Source organism: Pseudophryne corroboree, chromosome 11, assembly GCF_028390025.1.
Source record: "Pseudophryne corroboree isolate aPseCor3 chromosome 11, aPseCor3.hap2, whole genome shotgun sequence".
NCBI lineage: Eukaryota > Metazoa > Chordata > Amphibia > Anura > Myobatrachidae > Pseudophryne > Pseudophryne corroboree.
In genome coordinates, this window is record NC_086454.1 from 111,159,664 (window position 1) to 111,180,606 (window position 20,943).

The 20,943-nt window shown below is 41.9% G+C and overlaps 1 protein-coding gene across 1 annotated transcript in view; it reads left to right on the plus strand.

The window, feature by feature from the left end:
- Nucleotides 1-20,943, plus strand: part of LOC134968655 (mucin-2-like) — a 72,878-nt gene that overhangs the window by 5,188 nt on the left and 46,747 nt on the right. Inside the window, exons 2-12 of the mRNA XM_063944179.1 lie at nt 2,477-2,738; nt 3,304-3,418; nt 3,978-4,068; nt 4,153-4,259; nt 9,384-9,600; nt 9,774-9,899; nt 11,679-11,796; nt 15,660-15,798; nt 16,450-16,560; nt 16,678-16,751; nt 17,026-17,159. Of these exons, the coding sequence (XP_063800249.1) occupies nt 2,477-2,738; nt 3,304-3,418; nt 3,978-4,068; nt 4,153-4,259; nt 9,384-9,600; nt 9,774-9,899; nt 11,679-11,796; nt 15,660-15,798; nt 16,450-16,560; nt 16,678-16,751; nt 17,026-17,159 (1,494 nt within the window). The remainder of the gene's footprint in view (nt 1-2,476; nt 2,739-3,303; nt 3,419-3,977; nt 4,069-4,152; nt 4,260-9,383; nt 9,601-9,773; nt 9,900-11,678; nt 11,797-15,659; nt 15,799-16,449; nt 16,561-16,677; nt 16,752-17,025; nt 17,160-20,943) is intronic.

Sequence of the window (20,943 nt, forward strand, 5' to 3'; positions counted from 1 at the left end):
CTTACAGATAATTAAATAATAGTAAACCTGGTTGTAAAAACTAGGCATATACCCATCTACTGCTATGTAGTAAATCTTACTTTAAATATAAACCCAAGCAATATCTGACTTTGTGCATTTAAAGCTTGGAGAAAGATGATTCACACCCTCTCATTTGGAAACTATTCCATCGATTGTTAGTGTTTACTGCCAAACGTTTGAAGTAATCCAAAAACCTCTTATAAAAGACCATTAAAAAGTCTTTATGGCACAGTTCCTAAACAATTGTTGAATCTTAATTGCTTCTTTGCTTGAATTTAATAGAGTTTCATCAAACATTACACGGATAGGTAAACATCAGTTCACATACGGCTCTACAGAGTAAGGTGCGCATAAACGTTAATAGCACGTTTTGCTGGGAAGCTGCCCCCTTCCTCAGACTGTGTTTATGTCAATATCTGTTTGTATTTCACTTCTAGATAGTGGAATTCATGTAGTTCATTTACAACATCAGGATCTGTAGTTCGAGTTATGTGCGGACATGGCGCCTGGTGTCAAGATCAAAGACTGAAAAAAAAAGAAGCTTTTTTTGCAGCCTTTGATCTTTAGACCAGGCACCACTTTGGTACATAACCAGGATTACAGCTCCTGATAATGTAAATAAAAATAACTATACAGAGTCCACTATCTAAAAGTGAAACACAAACAGATACAGTATTGGCATAAACACATTCTGAGGAATCAGGCAGCTTGCCCCGGTGAAACGCATTAAAAAGTTTATGCTTTACTCTAAAGAGCCATATGTGAACGATATCTACCTATCTGTGTTATGTCTGAGGTAACTCTAAGAAATTCTGTTTAAAGACATGATTACAACTCATCAATTGTTTAGGACCTGCGCCATAAAGACTTTTTATTTCTGCATTTAAATTCTGTAAAAATGCATGCCGATATTATATATTTTTAAAATATTTTCTTACGCAGGAACCCCTTCAATAGTGAACTTTATTGGAACTTTAGCTCCAGTTATGAAAAGTAAGTTCATACCAGCCATCAAAATATATAATCTGTTACAAGTATAATGCATACTGTAGTTAATTGTGCCTTGTATGTCTTCAGGAATAAAAAATAATTGGGATATTGCGCACAATATATCTCTCCTAGCAGCTCTTTCTGATCTAAAGAGTTTTTACCATACCCTCAAATTCAATACAAATACACAAATGGGTAATCCTTAAGATGATGCTGAGTGAGCTCCACATATAACATAAACAATAAAAAATGAATTAAGATCCAGAGTGAATGTGTCTCTTACTTTTTATAAAATATAACAAGTCCACAATTTGTACAGAACTGTGTGGGAAGGTGTGTCTTTTTCTTTCCCATGTAATCACAGTGACCAGCTGGTTATATGCATCATACAAGTCCCACAATACCGTGGTAATCCTTAGTATGGATATCTAAAAAAAAAGATAAGACTTTAGTGCCACACTGTTAATTCAAAGTGGGGGAATCTTTATTCACACATTCTACTCACATAGAAACAATTAAGAACAGCATATAAATGACTCAGAGTGGTAACCAGTGGAGAGCTGGGTGCAGATGGTAGTGTACACTCATCCAGTCCATAAACAGCATAAGGGTTCCGGACATCAGATAGCAGTCCTGGGACAGGTGAGGTAGCAATCCAGCAATCCTTAGCAATTCAAAGGCATCACACACTTACCATGGACCGCAGAGTTCGAAACATGTTAATATTATATGATTGTTAGATTTAAGGATTATTATATTTTAGACATTTTACTTAACTTCTGGCAAAGCTTAAAGGTGATATTCGGGTAATCAAAGCAAAAAGGGGACATGTGCTACATACAGTACTCTTTATAAATGACCAGTTTTGTATAATGCAATAATTTAATGAATTTGAACAACATTTTTGCTGTAAATCACTATTATTATTAGTCTCTAAGATCTCAGAAGCAGAGTGCACAACCCTTTTGTTCTCTCAGTGCACTATCCCTGCCTCCAGTGAGTTCCCACTCATTCTTATCCTTTCTGTGCACACTCTCAAGGTACTGGGTTATTGAGTGCTGCCGTTACTTGCTCTCACTCACTTGTAATATTATCTCATAGTTTTATTTTTCTCTGTGTATTCCTTGTTGAACCTTTTTACATTGTATTGTTTGTTCATACTGTGCCATTGTATGTTTCCCTTTGCGGTGCAACAGACAGTCGGTTATGGCATCTAAAATATAAATAGTAAAAAAAATATTATTATAATTTTTATCATCATCATCTTATTTTATGTGATGGCTAATGCTATAGGATTTGTATGTTATTTTGTTGCCACTAAACCTCTAATCTATTCCGGTCACAATAATTTAAATAAGTAAGTTTTCATTATTTTCATCTACTTTGTTTCCCTTAAATTCACATTGGCAGCAGTCACCAGCATAGATAGACATTAATGACTAAGGTTCCATTGTTTCCTCAATAGGTATTGGTGCTGCTCATGATGGACAAGTTTGCAGCACATGGGGTAATCAGTACTTTAAGACCTTTGATGGTGATGTGTTCTACTTTCCTGGAACATGCAACTATCTGTATGCTTCAAACTGCAAGAGCAACTTTGAAGATTTCAACATCCAGATCCGACGTTCTATTGTTAATGAGCTACCAACTATCAGTCACATCGCCGTAAAGATTGATGGCATTTACATTGAACTACAAAATGGCACAGTATCTCTCAATAGCCAACCGTGAGTTATTCAGTACTTTTACTTCACTCACTACAGTGTGTCCTGCCATATTTATTTTCTTGTTTTTAAATTGTCTAGTTCTCTATAAAACACTTTTGTAATCACATTGACAGGATATAAAACTGAGTATTATATTCCATTAATAATAAAAAACAAGGACAAATAACTAAAAACAGACCAGCCAATAACCAACAACAGGGTATTTTCGTGGTTGGCGCCCCCTTACTTTGCAGTGCGAACAGTCTAATCTGACCTGACCTTGTTAGGTCCCCAGTTTTTGGAAAAAATTAGTTATACTTTACATGTTCTCATTTGCATTAAGAACCTATTTTAATTGAATATATATATATATATATATATTTATTTATGTATTTTAAAACACTTCACTTTAATATGTTTGGTTTTCAAAGACAGCGAAATTTAAACAGTATCCTTAACACAGGTAAGACCCTTATTGTTGCAATTTAAAACCACACACGGTGCAATCCTACAAGAAAGCCACCAGTGACTTCTACAGGTCAGACCCCATTTAAATATAGTTAATTGTGTTTCATGTCTCTTACAGGGTGGACTTACCATACAGTTATTCTGGAGTTCAGATTGGTAGGGCTGGCTTATACGTTAAGCTTGTTGCTCGGCTGGGTCTACAATTGATGTGGAATGAAGATGATGCTATTTTGGTAAATTTTAATTACATAGATATTTTATATTGTGTAGTGAAAATCTAGAAAACAGCTAAAATAAAGCAGCCATAGTGTATGACCTATTAGGATGTATACTATTAGGAATAAACAGCCAATGCAACAAATTTATATGTTCTGTTAATCACTATTTATATATCATGGCAAAGCATGGAATCATTCTCACTAGAGCAACCTCTTAGGATCACAATACTCTAGACATCTTAGAAGTGGATCACTTGGTTTGTTTGACAAAGAACACAACTTTTTCCATTCTGCTAAGGTCTATGAAAGACAGAAAAAGTTAAGCAAACAAGTTCTCACATACTAATGCCACAATTCCCACATTGGCCAGGCTGCAATGAAGTCAGAGTTCGGCAGCCACGCAGGATTGCCCCTTTAAAAAAACGTCGGAGTTCAGTCGGTATCCCGCACAGCCGCCAATCTCGGACATCATTACATCCAGCCAATACTCTAGAGTTAGTTTCTGGAAATGACATCCAAAATCTAAACAATAAATGTAAAAAAACAACAACAGTGCAAATGTTTGTTTTTCTAGTTGGAGCTGGATCCGAAATTTGCCAACCAGACATGTGGACTTTGTGGAGACTACAATGGGATTCCAATTTACAATGAGTTTATTACAAACAGTAAGTGACAATATTATTCTTTTGTGTAGTTATGGAAATTGTGTCATCCAAATGTCTAGTTCATTGCTAAATGTGACTTTGCAGATGTTCAAGTGAGTGACATTCAGTACGGAAACATGCAGAAGTTGAATGGACCAAAGGAGTCTTGCCAAGACGTAACAGAGACTGCACAGAGCAACTGCAATGACACAGTAAGTATTTTAGAAGATTTTAATAGAAACCTGTGAAACTAATTTAACATTGTAATTTGGAGCTCTGAGACACAGCATCATAATTTAGACTGCTGCTGTAGATGTTGAACTCCCAATACATAGTCACCTCAAGCATCAAGCATCCTAAATACAGTATGATGATTTAAAAGCATCCACTGACAGACAGCTCCCAGCTTCAGTAGAGCTTATATAAACCACTCTCCGGTTGAGAGTTTTTAAGCATAATCAATAAGAAGCAAAAAAGTGTACATTATTAAAATCCCAGTTAATCCTGATGAAAGCCATTAACAACATGCCATATTTGCACTAAAGGTTAACACATCCCTTACTGACTCATGTCTGGAAGCTAGAATGTAACACAGATGAAAACCATTTAGCTTAATCCGAATTGATAATGAAAAAAAAATGGAGTAACTTTGCACTCGCACAAACCATGTCACAATGCACAATATAATGGAATTAAATATATACATTTGAAATTTTTTGCATGCAGGGTAAATACTGTCTGCTTTTGCATGCACAAGTATAGTTAGGGCACCAGACAGACTAATATAATCAATTTGCAGGGTGTGATAGTAGCCGCTCACCTGGAAGAGGTATGCCAGTCCTCTCTAAAAAGGAATAAAATACAGCTGTAGGTGGCGCTTACACACACTAATACAAACCATACTTCATAAAAAATTTTTTATTGATTTAACACAGAAAATAAATAATAACTCCCAGGAGTGGCTCAGATAAAAAATGTCAAAGTGACATATAACAGACAACAATGCATAGCTGTATAAATAAATATGATGTACAATGACTAAGCGTTTAAAATAAATGCCATGCCGTAGTGGTCTCAATTATATTACTCAGTCTCACTTTATATAGTGAATATCCATGGATGTAAATAGGTTAGCAGAGCCGGCCTTAGGTATAGGCAAACTAGGCAATTGCCTAGGGCATTTGGTATGCTTAGGGGCACCAGTAGCTTCTGCTGATTAAAATGATATGCAGCATGCCTATATTCTGTGTGTGACTGCGGCTGTATCTGCATACGAAATGCTACATTGCAGTGTATTCCTGGAAATCACTGTAATGTAGCATATCGTATGCAGACACAGCAGCCGTCACACACAGAATATAGGCATGCTACATATCATTTTAATCAGCAGAAGCTGCATGTGCATCCTAGCCACATAGTAATGCAAATAATGTGATGCATTTTCATAAACAAAAGGCACCTTACGTTAGCAGAGCTGCCATCTGACTCATGCCAGGCATCTCCTGCAGAACTAGTGGCGGTGCTAGGGGGCACCAGCCAAAATCTTGCCTAGGGCATCATATTGGTTAGGGCTGGCTCTGTAGGTTAGAGTATATAACAATCACCTCTGGTATACTGGATGATAAAAGTATATCTCGCTCTCTAATGTACTCCAATATATTCCAAGATAGTGGTAATAGTGTACACAAATAATTTGAAAAGTCCAATTACAGCAGCGACTGAGGGGACTCTCAGCTCTAATCAGTCAGTTCCAATGAAGTGAGGGGTCTATTTACTAAGCCTTGGATGGGTATAAAGTTGCTGGAGATAAAGTACCAGCCAATCGGCTACTAACTGCTATGCCACAGGCTGTGTTTTAAAAATAACAGGAGCCGATTCGCTGGTAATTTATCTCCAGCGACTTTATCTCCATCCAATGCTTAGTAAATATATCCCTTAATCCTGTAATGTGAGCATCGTAATCTCACCATCAGAGCAAGCTTTAATGTGGGATTCCTTACCCCAATGATGATGGAGATAGTAGTTCACTGTGTTGTTGAGTGTCCGGCCCGTGAAGGACCCACGTGGACCAGTGGTGCAGGGAGGGCAGCGGCACTGCAAGCACTGCATGGGTAGGTAGGACGTTTTCCAGATGTTTGATGAAATTGCCGGTGAACAGCAAGATCTATTAGCGGCATGTAGTGAGCTTGTAGTCCCCGTGGGCCCCTGATGGGCCGGAAACTCAACTACATAGAGTACTACTATCTAGAGACGTGCGGTGAAATAAATAGCTGAGGAGGCATTGGCAAGTACCAAAGCCAGATTTACACACAATATACAGTATAAGCCCAAGGGTTCATGTGGTCATTATACACAGGTGTAGCAATATTATATACTGCTGGAAATGTGGTGAGTATTGATCAGAATTGTGCGTAAAAGATAGGCACGGGGAAGACACTGCCTCCCCTGTCATAGACTTTTTACTCCAGAGATTGGACTATAAAAATGATTAGAATAATAGAAAGAATATATTTATAATATATTCTTTGTATTTTTCATATACTTTATATAGTCAAAACTCTGGTATACACTGAAATATGACAGGAAAAGCTCTGCCTCATCTTATCGCATGTCACTGATATTGTCTCAATCATCATTGGTGTAAAAAAGCTTAAAGCTAAAGCTTGCACTGCTGGTGCGGTTACGATGCTCACATTACAGGAGTCACTTTGCTGACTGCGATAAGACTGACTGGAACTGAGAGTCCATGCAGTTACTGCTGTAAATGGATGTTTCAAATGATTCAGATTATTTGTGCACACTGCTACCACCCGGGGCATTTTAAGAGAGCAGGGGACCCGCGTGCAGCGTCTGGTGCAAGCTCTCTCCTCTCCAGCAGCAAGTAGACTCTGGCATAATTCCAGAGATTACTGCGCGTGCGCAAGTCTCTGGAAATATGGCGCCTGCGCCTTGTTCCCAGGGATATTTCCAGTGTGCATGTGCAAATCGCTCGGGAATGGCCGCGGTGGGCATTTTCCAAGTGATTTGTGTCCGCACTGCAGGGCCACTGTTGTGGAACTCTGGAGGGTTAAGTATAATATATGGGTGCAGGGTGTGCGGCGTGGGCCCCCAGGACACAGGGGCCCATGTGCTCTGCAGACACTGCACCCATTATAGAAACGCCTATCATCCACCACTCTTTTGAAATGTATTGGAGTACGCTAGAGAGCGAAATATACTCTTATCATCCAGTATGATCCAGGTGATTGTTGTATATTCCAATTTTCTTGTATCTTGAGAGGTTCGCTACAGTATATAACGTGAGACTGAGTAATATAATTGAGACCACTACGGCAAGGCATTTGTTTTAAACGGTTAATGATTGTACATCATATTTATACAGCTATGCATTGTTGTCTGTAATATGTCGCTTTGACATATTTTACTGAGCCACTCCTGGGAATTATTATTTATTTTCTGTGTTAAATAAATAAAACTCTTTTATTGAAGTATAGTTTGTATCAGTGTGTGTATAAGCAGCATCTACAGTATATCTGTATTTTGCTGCTGTTACATGTAGCCCTACAAGCCTGTACAGCTTTATTATTACATTGCAATTTAGATTTGAGCTGCAGTAGCACACAGACCTCCCAAACGTAAATCTTGCTTCATATTTTTATTCTGTACCACCTATACTGCAACATGGTTTTGCCACTTTGTCAGGACTGATGAGGGATCAAGGACCCCAAACCAGTTTTTTTTTGTCTAGTTTCTTGCCTACGTACCCATGGAGACTTAATATGGTTCTGCACCTTCCTTCCTCACAGCTCACGTCTTTGCCACCTACTTCAAATTTATAATAAACATACAGTAATTTGTCAATATATCTCCTTATGCCAAGCTCCTCACACCTCACCTTTTCATACACTCCGCAATCTACCCTAATTTCATTGGCAAGAATGGAGTATCTACACTCATCTCATCCTCTCACCCTAAAACCTCCCCACTCAGTCCTATTCCCTTCTGACATGTTCTCACCCTTTCCTCCTGCATGCCCACCTACAGTTCACCTCTCAACTTGTCTCTTGCTGATGGATAATTTCCATCAATATTTAAACATGCTTTGCTTTTATATCACTACTCTCAAAGAACACATCTACTGAGAAAGCCTCTTTCATAGACTACTATTTTCTCTCATCACCTTTGCTTTCAAAACCTAAACTTCTATTTGGGCATGACCAGCAAATGTATATTGCTTTCACGCCTCTCACTCACTTATTGACTCACTGCAGTCATAATCCATCCCAACATTTCACTATTACTGCTATATCAAAGGTCATCAATTATCTACTTACAGTACAACAACATTTAAACACTTGCCTGGCGTGGCCACACCAGGCTGTGCATTATCTGAGCTTGTTGGAAACAATATGACAAGTCAGAAACACATAGTGGCTGGCTTCCAGAAGATAGTTTTCTAGCAGCCGTCAATCACAAAGGAACCTCCCGGCCCCTCTGCTTCCCTGCACCCTCCCTCCATGTCTGCTGTGCTGCCGATCACTGCTGATGGCCGGAATGGTCCCGATGGTCCCAATGTTCTGTTGCTGATGTTCCAATAATTTAATGATCGATATTTTACAAAATGTAATATATATATATATATATATAGACAGTGCAACAAGGCGGCACTCAGGAGACTTTTTAAGCTGTTTATTGCTGTGTGACACAGCAATAAACAGCTTAAAAAGTCTCCTGAGTGCCGCCTCATTGCACTGTCTATATCCTGGAGGATTGCCTCTACGAGGAGGGCACCGAGAGCAGTTTTCCTTTTGCGGAGGGGACCGCTGGAGTGCCGGGTCATTTTGGAGGTTATATATATATATATATACATACATACATATACACACATATATATATATATATATATATGAAATAAAATAATTTTGAATATGTTTTAAATAGATGTCCTTGACTTAAGTTAACCAAAGTTAAAAAAAAAACATAAATTTCCGAGTGGTTTTTGGATTTTTTTTTGCCAGATAAGTGGTTAAGAGCCAGTTCTGTAGATTCATTGTCTTTAAACGCTCGCCTGTTTTTGATGCTGGTGATGCTGGCCTTCTTCTTCTTTGTAATATTTACTATAATGTCCTTCATAACACAGTTCTTTACTGGTTCACTTCCTATCAATTCTACCATTACTTCACCGTCTCTGTCACTAACACATCCCGTTACTCCCACTCTGTTGAGGCCCTATTGTTAAGTTAATTGTAAAGTTGAATAAAGTAAATGTTAATTGCACACTTCTCTAAGACCTTCTCCCTGCTATGCACTTATGATGCCATCATTATTATCAACAGAGGAAAATATGTGAGGAGGTGCTGACAGGCACAGCATTTTCCCAGTGTAACACCCTGGTGAATCCAGATCAGTACATTGATGCCTGTGTCCAGGACCTATGTAGATGTGGACAAGATGCAATTGGATTTTGCTTGTGTAGCACCTTTTCTGAGTATTCTCGCATATGTACCCATGCTGGGGGGACTCCAAGCAACTGGAGAACCGCTCAAGTCTGTCGTAAGTGCCACAAAAATCCTGACTTTAGGCCATAAATTCATAAGGGAAAAATGGGAAATTATTAATTTATTAATCAGCTAATAAAAAGTATGATTTGAAATGAATCTTTATTTGTAATAATAACATTTTTGTATGGCCCACTCTGTACTAGTAATCATTTTGTTTGTCCACAGCAATGTCATGCAGTTATAACTTGGAGTACAGGGAATGTGGAAGTCAATGCCCTAACACTTGCTCCAACCCGGACAGCTCACCAGTCTGTGACAATCACTGCATCGATGGATGCTTCTGCCCTGCAGGTAAGTTCATCTCTGAAACTGCATTTGCAGACTGGTTGTTTTTTTTTAAATAGAATCTGCTTTCATAGTAGAAGTACTGTTTGCTAGCCCTGACAATATTTTCCCTTTAAGGCTATTATATTGTTTTATATTATCGCTCTATTCTTCGACAATCCTATCATGGCAAAGCAGCCTAGCGCTAATGACTAGTTAATTATATTGAGTGACACTCATTTTATTGGCAATCATTTTAGAGTGAATTTTCAGGTAACTTTTTAGTGCTGGTTCCGAATATGACATCGGTTTTGTTACATGGGCTATCATTTGTCAGATACACGACTGAGAAACAAGAAAAACTCAACAGACAACATAAACCACTCAACTTCCAACTGTCCGATAATTTACAGATTATACAGAGGAGGATTATTCTACAATAATTGCGGAGTGAACACCTCGAATATTTGCATTTATCATCTTCTAGAACAGGCATGTCCAAACTGTGGCCCTCCAGCTGTTGAGAAACTACACATCCCAGCATGCCCTGACACAGTTTTAGCATTCTCTGAAAGCAAAACTGTGTCAGGGCATGCTGGGATATGTAGTTTCACAACAGCTGGAGGGCCGCAGTTTGGACATGCCTGTTCTAGAATGTTCCAGTAGATTTCCATATGCATGCATTATGGCTAAATTCCTTATCAATTGAGGGTATTAATTATCTCAAAAACGATAAAAATACTTTTTGAATTCAGCAACCCCAAAATACCCCAAATAAGTATCTTTGGCAACTAAATCTTTTTCCAACATTCCAGTGTGTGTATAACTGGAACACTGGAGGTGGGAAATCTATGGATCTCCTAAATGCTGTGTAACTATGGTACAAGTAGCATTTTTTCCTGCAAGCAACAGAACTACAGTAGTTAGAAATGCAATAGCTAGAAAATCACAGGTTATACAAGTGGTTATTAAAACCAATTTTACTGCATTTCTGTCACAGGTGCACTGTGGCTAATGTCTATCATCACTGACGTACAAAACACCAGTCCCCATTCATGCATATGCCCAAAAATATTCTTGCACAGCCAAGCAAAGTCATAAAAAGTGGGTGTAGTTAATATAATGGCTGTATAACTCCGGAATCCCGACAGCCGGTAAAATGCAGACGGACGGAATACCCTCCGCCCCCAGTATTCCCACTCAGCTGGTGGGAATACCAGGGGGTGAAATTACTTTACAAGAAAGGGTAGTGGACAAGTGGAATAGCCTCGCATCAGAGGTGGCAGAGGCTAAGACAGTAGAGCAATTTAAACATGCATGGGGTAGACATAAGGATCTCCTTACAAAGAAATAAGGATCACATAAGGTTTGAGCTAAAAAAAATATGGTAAAAAAAAAAGGGGCAGACTAGATGGGCCAAGTGGTTCTTATCTGCCATCAAATTCTATGTTTCTATGGTGGGTTCACACCAACACCCGATGGAGAATAGAACCCGAAGTGTGGCAAGTGCAGCGAACTCACGAGAGTACTCGCTGCTGGTATTATTGCTGCCGGGATGCAGGCTGTCAGGATTCTGACAGCCGCCGTCCCGTCAGCTGGGAAATCGTATCCAACCCATAAAAAGCAATATTGTTAACGGAAGCTAATTTAAGGAAAAACTCTGGCCCAGCAAAGGGCCCTCATTTTTACATTACCAGTCGTATCTGATTTCTGTATAGCTCAGCATCGTTCATGTGCAAAGCTGCCTTTGAGTTGTAAAATGAATTTCATTTGTACCAACTTCACTTTTTTGTTTTTGAATTTAAGGAACTGTCTTTAATGACATTAATAACACTGGCTGCATTCCTGCTCAGCAATGTTCTTGTACTTACAATGGCCAAGTCTACTCATCAGGAAGTGGATACTCTGCTCAGTGTCAATCTTGGTAAGCCATATTAATTTAGGACAGTATTAAGTCTTTCTACACATCGTACAATACTATATTAGTAGATCTACAGTCTAAATGGTTTTTATGCAAAAATATTAGACAAAATATTTCACATATACAGGAAGGAAAAGGGAAAATATGTTTTTCTTTTAGGTGTCTAATTATCAGTGTTGCTACCAGGAGACCCAAGTCATGCACAGTTTCTTCTTACTGTACTTCATACAAATAAGTAGAGATGTGCGACGGACACTTCTTGGGTTTTGTGTTTTGGTTTTGGATCTGGATCCCCACTCGTGTTTTGGATCTGGATTGGTTTTGCCAAAACCACCCTTTCGGGTTTTGGTTTTGGATCTGGATGATTTTTGGAAAAAAAACATCAAAACATCAAAAATCACAGAATTTGGGGGTAATTTTGATCCTCAGGTATTATTAACCTCAATAAAATTAATTTCCACTCATTTCCAGTCTATTCTGAACACTGAACACCTCAAAATATTGTTTGTAGGCCAAAAGGTTGCACCGAGGTCACTGGATGAGTAAGCTAAGAGACACAAGTGGGTGTCACAAACACCTGGCCCATCTAGGAGTGGTGCTGCAGTGGCAGACAGGATGGCAGTTTTAAAAACTAGGCCCCAAAGAGCACACAATGCAATGAAAAAAAAAAGAGGTGCAAGATGGAATTGTCTTGGGCCCTCCCACCCACCCATATGTTGTTTAAACAGGACATGCACAGTTTAATAAACCCATCATTTCAGCAACAGGTGGTCCCCCTGAAAAAAGCTTGCCATGTTCTCTGAATCATAGCTAGCTACAAACATACCACCTCCTTCTTTGATGACTTTTCACATTATGAAAAGAGGCAAAAGGAAGAGGACAGTGTCAAGCAGGTGATTAAAATTAGAGAGGCACACGTAATCAAGAACAACACACAGGCTTTCACTTCCACTCCTATATTGGTGTGGAACAGAAAGAACTTCATCCAAGCAAATATATAATTATTAATTACCACATTACTGGACAAACTGAAAAACTAGGGGCCAAAGCCTCAAAATTTGTACCCCCTTCTCCATGTTCAAAGATTAAGATAATATTGGATTTAATGCTGGGATGCAAATAACTTGGTGAAAATCTTGTGGGTTTCTTTTTTTTATTGCATTTTTATTTACAGTCCTGAGTCCAGAGGGGGCCCCCACCACATACGCTGCACCCATTTTCTAAATACCGCACACACTGCACCCATTATAAAAACGCCAGTGCTCCCCGTCAAGTTCCGATGTGCTTCATCTGAGACTTTGGGGGTAATTCCAAGTTAGTCGCAGCAGGAAATTTTTTAGCAATTGGGCAAAACCATATGCACTACAGGGGGGGGCAGATATAACATGTGCAGAGAGAGTTAGATTTGGGTGGGTTATATTGTTTCTGTGCAGGGTAAATACTGGCTGCTTTATTTTTACACTGCAATTTAGATTGCAGATTGAACACACCACACCCAAATCTATCTCTCTCTGCACATGTTATATCTGCCTCCCCTGCAGTGCACATGGTTTTGCCCAACTGCTAAAAAATTTCCTGCTGCGATCAACTTGGAATTACCCCCTTTGTACGTCTGTCTTTATAAAGCTGCAACCTAGCATTTATTATACTGTGCTTTTTGCAGCATATGAGATTCGACTTAGATGCAAAATGAAAACTAAAATATTAGTCACTACTTATCTCAGAGTATCTCAGCTCCAGGCATCTCGCACCATATGGTGTAAAGATGCTCAGTGTAAGAGGACATATCTGTACTGTTCTAGTTGCTGGCTATGGGAAGTTATTATTCTCAGGCAGAGCGGTACCTGATACTGTAGGTGGGATCATAGTTCATAGTTCAGTTAGTGACAATGGTGCTAACTCAGATGTAGCTATCGCTGCTGCAGGAGATGTCTATTAGTTTCCTTCTGCTGCAGTAGTGATCTGACCTCTGTCCTAGGATGCAGCATCAGATCAGTCACTCACCAAGAGGCGGCTTGCAGCACCCATAGGGTCGCACACAGACAGAGACCCCTGGCCTATTCCATACCCAAAAATAGCAGTGACACGCCTCCATCTTCACAAACAGAGGCCGTCGCCGTCCCCTCCCCACCCTCAAAATACCATCAGACTATCAATCACTAACAGTCTGATGTTGGTCTGCTTCATACATTGCAGGGGCCATTCACACGCACACAGAAGGGGTCCTGCACATGCACAAAGTATTGAATATTGGTACCTTGCGCATTAGGAAGCAGATCCAATGGACCTGAACTGGGGCCAATCTGCTAACGCCTTGCTCCCAGCAGCTGATGATGACAAGTACAGAGCTACCTCTGACTCCAGTTTCTGTCTCTGGGCAGCTGGTGATTAAAGTCACTGTGCTTATTTCTGGCTCTGTAAAGTGATAATGTCAGGCCAAGCGCTAGTTCCTGTCATTGGCCCTCATTCCGAGTTGATCGCTCGCTAGTTGCTTATTCTGCACACTGCAAATGTCACAGACAGCCTCAGCAACAACTCCTTCCTTTCTAAAGGGCCCCATACACTAGGACGATAATGCCCGATTTCATCCGATTTCGGGCATTCGGCCCGATATATCAGATGAAATCAGGCATTTTGGAGGTGTTTCCGATCCGAGCCGATGCGCGTTCCCGTGAGCATCGGATCGGATCCTCCAGATTGAATGTGCTGCACATTCAGTCATGTCCGACCCCTCAGGCATGGCTGGGATCGCCCAGGGTTGGCCAAGATACATCATATGCAAAAGGACAGCATACAATGTATCTTGGGCGATTCTGCCCCCCGGGAGGCTGCCGGGGTGATAGCCTGCGACATGTCAGATGGACATGTCGCGTAAGTGTTTGGGGCCCATTACTCTGTCTCAGAGTGATGACATGTGAGCAGAATGCTTCAATAATATTACACCCCACCGTATAATATAATAGTGGGTTCAAATAGCTGCATGCTGCAACTTGGATGCAGAAATAAAACATAACACAAGCAATTGTGCTTGAATATTGACCATCAATATTGCTCATCATGATATTGTTTTTTTTAGAAATATAGATAATGTTTGTAACTGTGTTACTTATGGAAAATATTTATGTAATGTATATGGTAATGTATATGGTATTGGGCCTAATTCAGACCTGTTTGCTCGCTAGGGTTTTTTGTAGTCCTGCGTTCGCATAGTCGCTGCCCATAGGGGAGTGTATTTTCGCTTTGCAAGTGTGCGAACGCATGTGCAGCAGAGCTGTACAAACAGATTTTGTGCAGTCTCTGGGTAGCCCAGGACTTACTCAGCTGCTGCGATCAATTCAGCCTGTCCGGGACCAGAATTGACGTCAGGAGCCCTCCCTGCAAACGCTTGGACACGCCTGCGTTTTTCCAAACACTCCCAAAAAATGGTCAGTTGACACCCACATATGCCTTCTTCCTGTCAATCTTCTTGCGAACGCCTGTGCGAACGGATCCTTTGCACAAACCCATCGCTGAGCGACTTTGTACCCGTGTGACGCGCCTGCGCTTTGCGGTGCATTCTTGTGCGCAGTTAGACCTGATCGCCCACTGTACGAAAACGCAGCCTAGCGATCAGGTCTGAATAAGCCCCATTATGCACTGACTTACCAGCATTGATGAGATGAGACGTTTCCTGGAGGGCCAGTACAGTCTTATTTTGGATGGGGTCAAAAATTTCAGCTAAAATATGATGACAGTAAAAGTTATATATTAATAATTTTGCAATATGTTGCTGTCAATATCACCGTAAATAAAATGACAAGTTTAGGATGCAGCCAATTACAGCCTTCAGTAAAGACTAATGTTGACATTGCCCCCTTTCCCTACAGCACCTGTACTGCAGGCAAGTGGAGCTGCTTTGAGAAGGCATGTCCTGGAACCTGCTCAGTAGAGGGAGGATCTCACATCACCTCCTTTGATCTTACTAGTTACACCTTCCATGGAGACTGCAGCTATGTATTATCAAAGGTAAATGCAGAACTAGACATTTTCAAGCATCTGTAATGCCATGTGTCCAATCAGGATACAGTCAATATATCGGCTGTTGGGATTCTGGCTTTCAGGAGACCAAGGCGGAAATTCAGACAGCCAGTGAAATACCGATAGCTGGAATCCCGACCACCCCTGTGTACTATCACTTGGTTGGTGGGTCCAAGCCACCAACCAAGTAGGAATAGAACCTGTGGCGAGTGCAGCCAGCCTGCTTGGAGACTCGCTGCCATGCCACCGGGATACCGGCAGATGGGATGCCGCTGTTGGTAAAGTGACAGCCTGCATCCCGTCTGCTGGGATATCATATGTATCCCATCCAGTCAGGGGTTATTGACTGAGTTTAGGTGCAAATTCCCCTGAACCACTGTAACCAACCAGCAAATAGCTTTTATCTGCTTATCGCAAGTTAGGAAATGAAAGCAAACATTTGATTGGGTGCCAGAGTTGAAGTGCCACACAGCAATTGTGACATCATGACATCATAGAAGAGAGGGCCAGCTGCCAGAATTCAGGGCCAGAATTCAGTGAAATTTGAACCTAAATAATGTGTGTAACCTTTGAAATCAAAAGTTGCTGCATTTCCCATTCATTTAATTGTAATATTTTTTTTAATTTATCTTTCACCAGACGTGTTATAACAGTACATTCAGCTTGCTGGGAGAGATTCGTATATGTGGTTTGACTAACACAGAGACTTGTCTGAAGAGTGTGTCCCTAAGTTTGAATGATGGGAAAGATGTAAGTCCTGCTGCGGATTTTCGTACAGACTCATCCATCAAATTGATAATACAGTACATTAATTAGTATTGAGTTTGTTTCTGGGCCTTAACTTCTCATTGCATTCTTTTGCTATAGTTTATCTATGTGAAACCCTGCGGCAGTGTATATGTCAATTCACTCTACACCCAGTTGCCCATCTCATCAGGTATGTTGATTTAATAATATTAAGGAACAAAATCCTCTCTTTAGAAATACTGTCAATGTATTTTATTAGAATAAAAGTAAAGGCACTGCAGTTTCACTTGTCCCCACTAGGTGGGGCCGTAGAGCTTTTTTTCAGACAACAACATGATGAAGGCTATTTCTACATAAGATCTATATATAACTGAAACCTATGTGTGTGTGAATGAAGGCATTCTTTTTTTAGATGTACAAAATGAACTATGCTGATAATCTTATTTTTTTTTCTTGATTCACAGCCAGTGTTACCATCTTCAAACCTTCCTCCTTCTTCATCATTGTGCAGACCAACTTTGGGCTGCAGCTACAAATCCAGCTTATTCCCACTATGCAGCTCCACATCAACTTGGACTCATCATATAGGAATGAAGTCTGTGGTAATGATACATTTTTTGCTCTCTACAGATCATACATGTACAGTATATAAATTATAGGGGTGAAAATGTTGTTTTTGTAATTTCCTAACAAATATACAACAATGAGCCTAATTCATGTTGTACACAAATGCAATTGCAGTTGCAATTTTGTAGGCTATGGAACTGCTAATGTCATGCCTCCCAACTGTCCCGATTTTCGCGGGACAGTTCCGTTTTTTTTGTGAATCTGTCCAGCAGACCCACTTGCGGGCCGCAGCGTCCCGTGGTGGTGGGGAGGCAGTTATGAGGCTGCCTGTAACTCGCTTCTCTGCTGGAGAGCAGCGGTGAATAGACGCTGTGCGCATGCGCACAGCGTCTATTCATGGAGACAAGAAGGACAGGGGCATGGCCAGCAGCTCACAGAGCGCTTGCCATGCCCCCACAGTGACAGAAAACGGGGGGCGTGGCTCACGATCATGGCATTATCATAAAAACATGCCCCCTTTTTCCAGGCGGGCACGTTTACACCGTACCGGAGTCCCGCTTCTATCATCCTAATAGTTGGGAGGTATGTTAATGTTTGCAAGTGAAGCTGCCACCCAGGAATGAAATGAGATGCTCACCGAAGCCATCACAAACTCATTCACAATTGCGTACACTTTTGCAGCCTATATGCAATAAATGAGAATATTGACTGCTAGTGTTGCCTGCGGCTATGCAGACTGGCTATAGCAGTAGCGATGCTGGAGCCATGTTTCTCTGCATACATGATTACAGCCAGTGGTGCAAGTAGAAAAAATGTCTTACGGGTACTGTGTGCGCGCGCCGAAGGCGCGCGCGCAAAAAAAATGGGTGTGGCCAAATGCCACATGGGGCGTGGCCAATGAAAATGGGGGCGTGATACACATATGGGGGAGGGGCAGATACACGTATGACCCCAATAGTGTCAGATACACGTTGCACCACAGTGATAGATATACATTGCCCCACAGTGCCAGATACATATAACCCCACAGTGCCAGATACACATTGCCCCACAGTGCCAGATACACAAATGTCCCCAGAGTGCCAGATACACAAATGTCCCCAGAGTGTCAGATACACATTGCCTCACAGTGCCAGATACACATTGCCCCACAGTGCCAGATGCACATTGCCCCACAGTGCCAGATGCACAAATGTCCCCAGAGTGCCAGATACACATTGCCCCACAGTGCCAGATACACATTGCCCCAATGTGCCAGATACACAAATGTCCCCAGAGTGCCAGATACACATTGCCCCACAGTGCCAGATGCACATTGCCCCACAGTGCCAGATGCACATTGCCCCACAGTGCCAGATACACATTGCCCCACAGTGCCAGATACAGAAATGCCCCCAGAGTGCCATACATTGCCTCACAGTGTCAGATACACATTGCCCCACAGTGCTAGATACACAAATGCCCCCACTGTGTCAGATATACATTGCCCCCCGTGCCAGATACAGAAATGCCCCTACAGTGCCAGATATGCCCCCAGTGCCAGATATCCTCCAGTGCCAGGTATACATGCCCCCCTGTGCCAGATATCCCCCAGTGCCAGGTATATATGCCCCCCTGTGCTAGATATGCCCCCAGTGCCAGATATCCCCCAGTGCCAGGTATACATGCCCCCCCAGTGCCAGATATCCCCCAGTGCCAGGTATACATGCCCCCCCAGTGCCAGATATCCCCCAGTGCCAGGTATACATGCCCCCCCAGTGCCAGATATCCCCCAGTGCCAGGTATACATGCCCCCCCAGTGCCAGATATCCCCCAGTGCCAGGTATAACATGCCCCCCCAGTGCCAGATATCCCCCAGTGCCAGGTATAACATGCCCCCCCAGTGCCAGATATCCCCCAGTGCCAGGTATACATGCCCCCCTGTGCCAGATATCCCCCAGTGCCAGGTATATATGCCTCCCTGTGCCAGATATGCCCCCAGTGCCAGGTATACATGCCCCCCTGTGCCAGATATCCCCCAGTGCCAGGTATATATGCCCCCCTGTGCCAGATATGCCCCCAGTGCCAGGTATATATGCCCCCCTGTGCCAGATATGCCCCCAGTGCCAGGTATACATGCCCCCCTGTGCCAGATATCCCCCAGTGCCAGGTATATATGCCCCCCTGTGCCAGATATGCCCCCAGTGCCAGGTATATATGCCCCCCTGTGCCAGATATGCCCCCAGTGCCAGGTATACATGCCCCCCCAGTGCCAGGTATAACATGCCCCCCTCCCCTACTCACCGCTGCCGTCGCTGTCCTCCTGTCTGTCATGTGAGGGAAGGAGAGTGCAGCCTGCGCCTCTCGTTCCCCTCAGTCTTCGGCGGGTGTCTCAGTTTAATTCAGCGCCGATCCGTGAGCCAATCAGAGCTCGCGGGTGCGAGCTCTGATTGGCTCACGGATCGGCGCTGAAGTAAACTGAAACACCCACCGGAGACTGAGGGGAACGAGAGGCGCAGGCTGCACTCTCCTGCCCTCACATCAGAGGCGTGTGCGGCGGTGCGGCGTGGGGGAGGGAGGGAAGGAAGAGGAGCGGCGGCCCGTCGGTGTGGGTACGGCGTACCCACGGCTAAATTCTTACGGGTACGCCGTACCCACCCGTACCCGCCCACTTGCACCACTGATTACAGCTGACTGCATATACTCTACACGTCCCTAAAATGGTAATGACATGCCTGCGCTTTTCCTGCTGCTCCCTGTTAACTCTTACATAGCACTTCCAAACAGTCACTTCCTGTCAGTCACTTTCCCATGAAATCCTCAATGCAAGCAGAATAGCAGCGGCACCATGGTGCATGCTTAGTGTGATTGCAGCAAATGCGCAATCTGCTGATAAATAATAGCCCAGAATTAGGCTCAGTGTTACTAATATAATGTAAGCGCTGCTGCAGGTATTATCACTGATATATACGCAATTAACGCCTTAACTGGCTAATATTTAAAAAGAAAAAAAATGTTTTTTTAATGATTGAATTATGACAAAAACATGCATTTAAAACGTATCCATCCTGAATTTATTAAATAAATATATATTTTTGAAACACAGTATACAGTAAAAATAGCAATATTTATGGCATACTGCATGAACCTGAACTTGGAACACTTTAAAACTATTTAAACACCCCTAATCAGTGGTCCCATATCGATATTCTTTATCGATACTGAATCGCCATAATCAACAAGACACACACAGAATCAGAATTAATATTAATAGTGGGTTTTATAAAATATGAATTTTCAATATGTCGAACATTGCACCTTGTGACTTTACAGTGAGGGACTGAGGGCTGCTGGATTACATTTTACATTATTTACATTTGTCCAGAGACTTCTCTTCACTGCAGCTGCCCAGTGGGGGATGCCACCGGGATCTCCGATCAGCAGAGATTGGCTGCATGACAGACAATTGGTGGAGGATACAAGGATGCAGAGGACAGATACCACTGAGATTGGCAGCTGTAGGAAGATTATCTTCCGGCAGTCTCCCAGAGATTATTTCTTACTGGTCCCATCATTTGCAGCCATGTCAGGGAAATCCCAGCCTGGTGTGGTCTCAAATGATGGAACTATGTCATGCCAGTGGCTTAAAACTTATGTTTATTTTGATTTGTTGAAATATATATAAAAAGACATGTTACACACATGCTGATAGTACTGTGATTTATATGGTGGGGCAGCCTGGAGGCACAGTTTTTAACATTACAGCCTTGCTGTACTAGGGCATGGGTTCAGTTCCCACCATGGCACTATAAGTGTGGAGTTTGTATGTTTCCCTGTTAA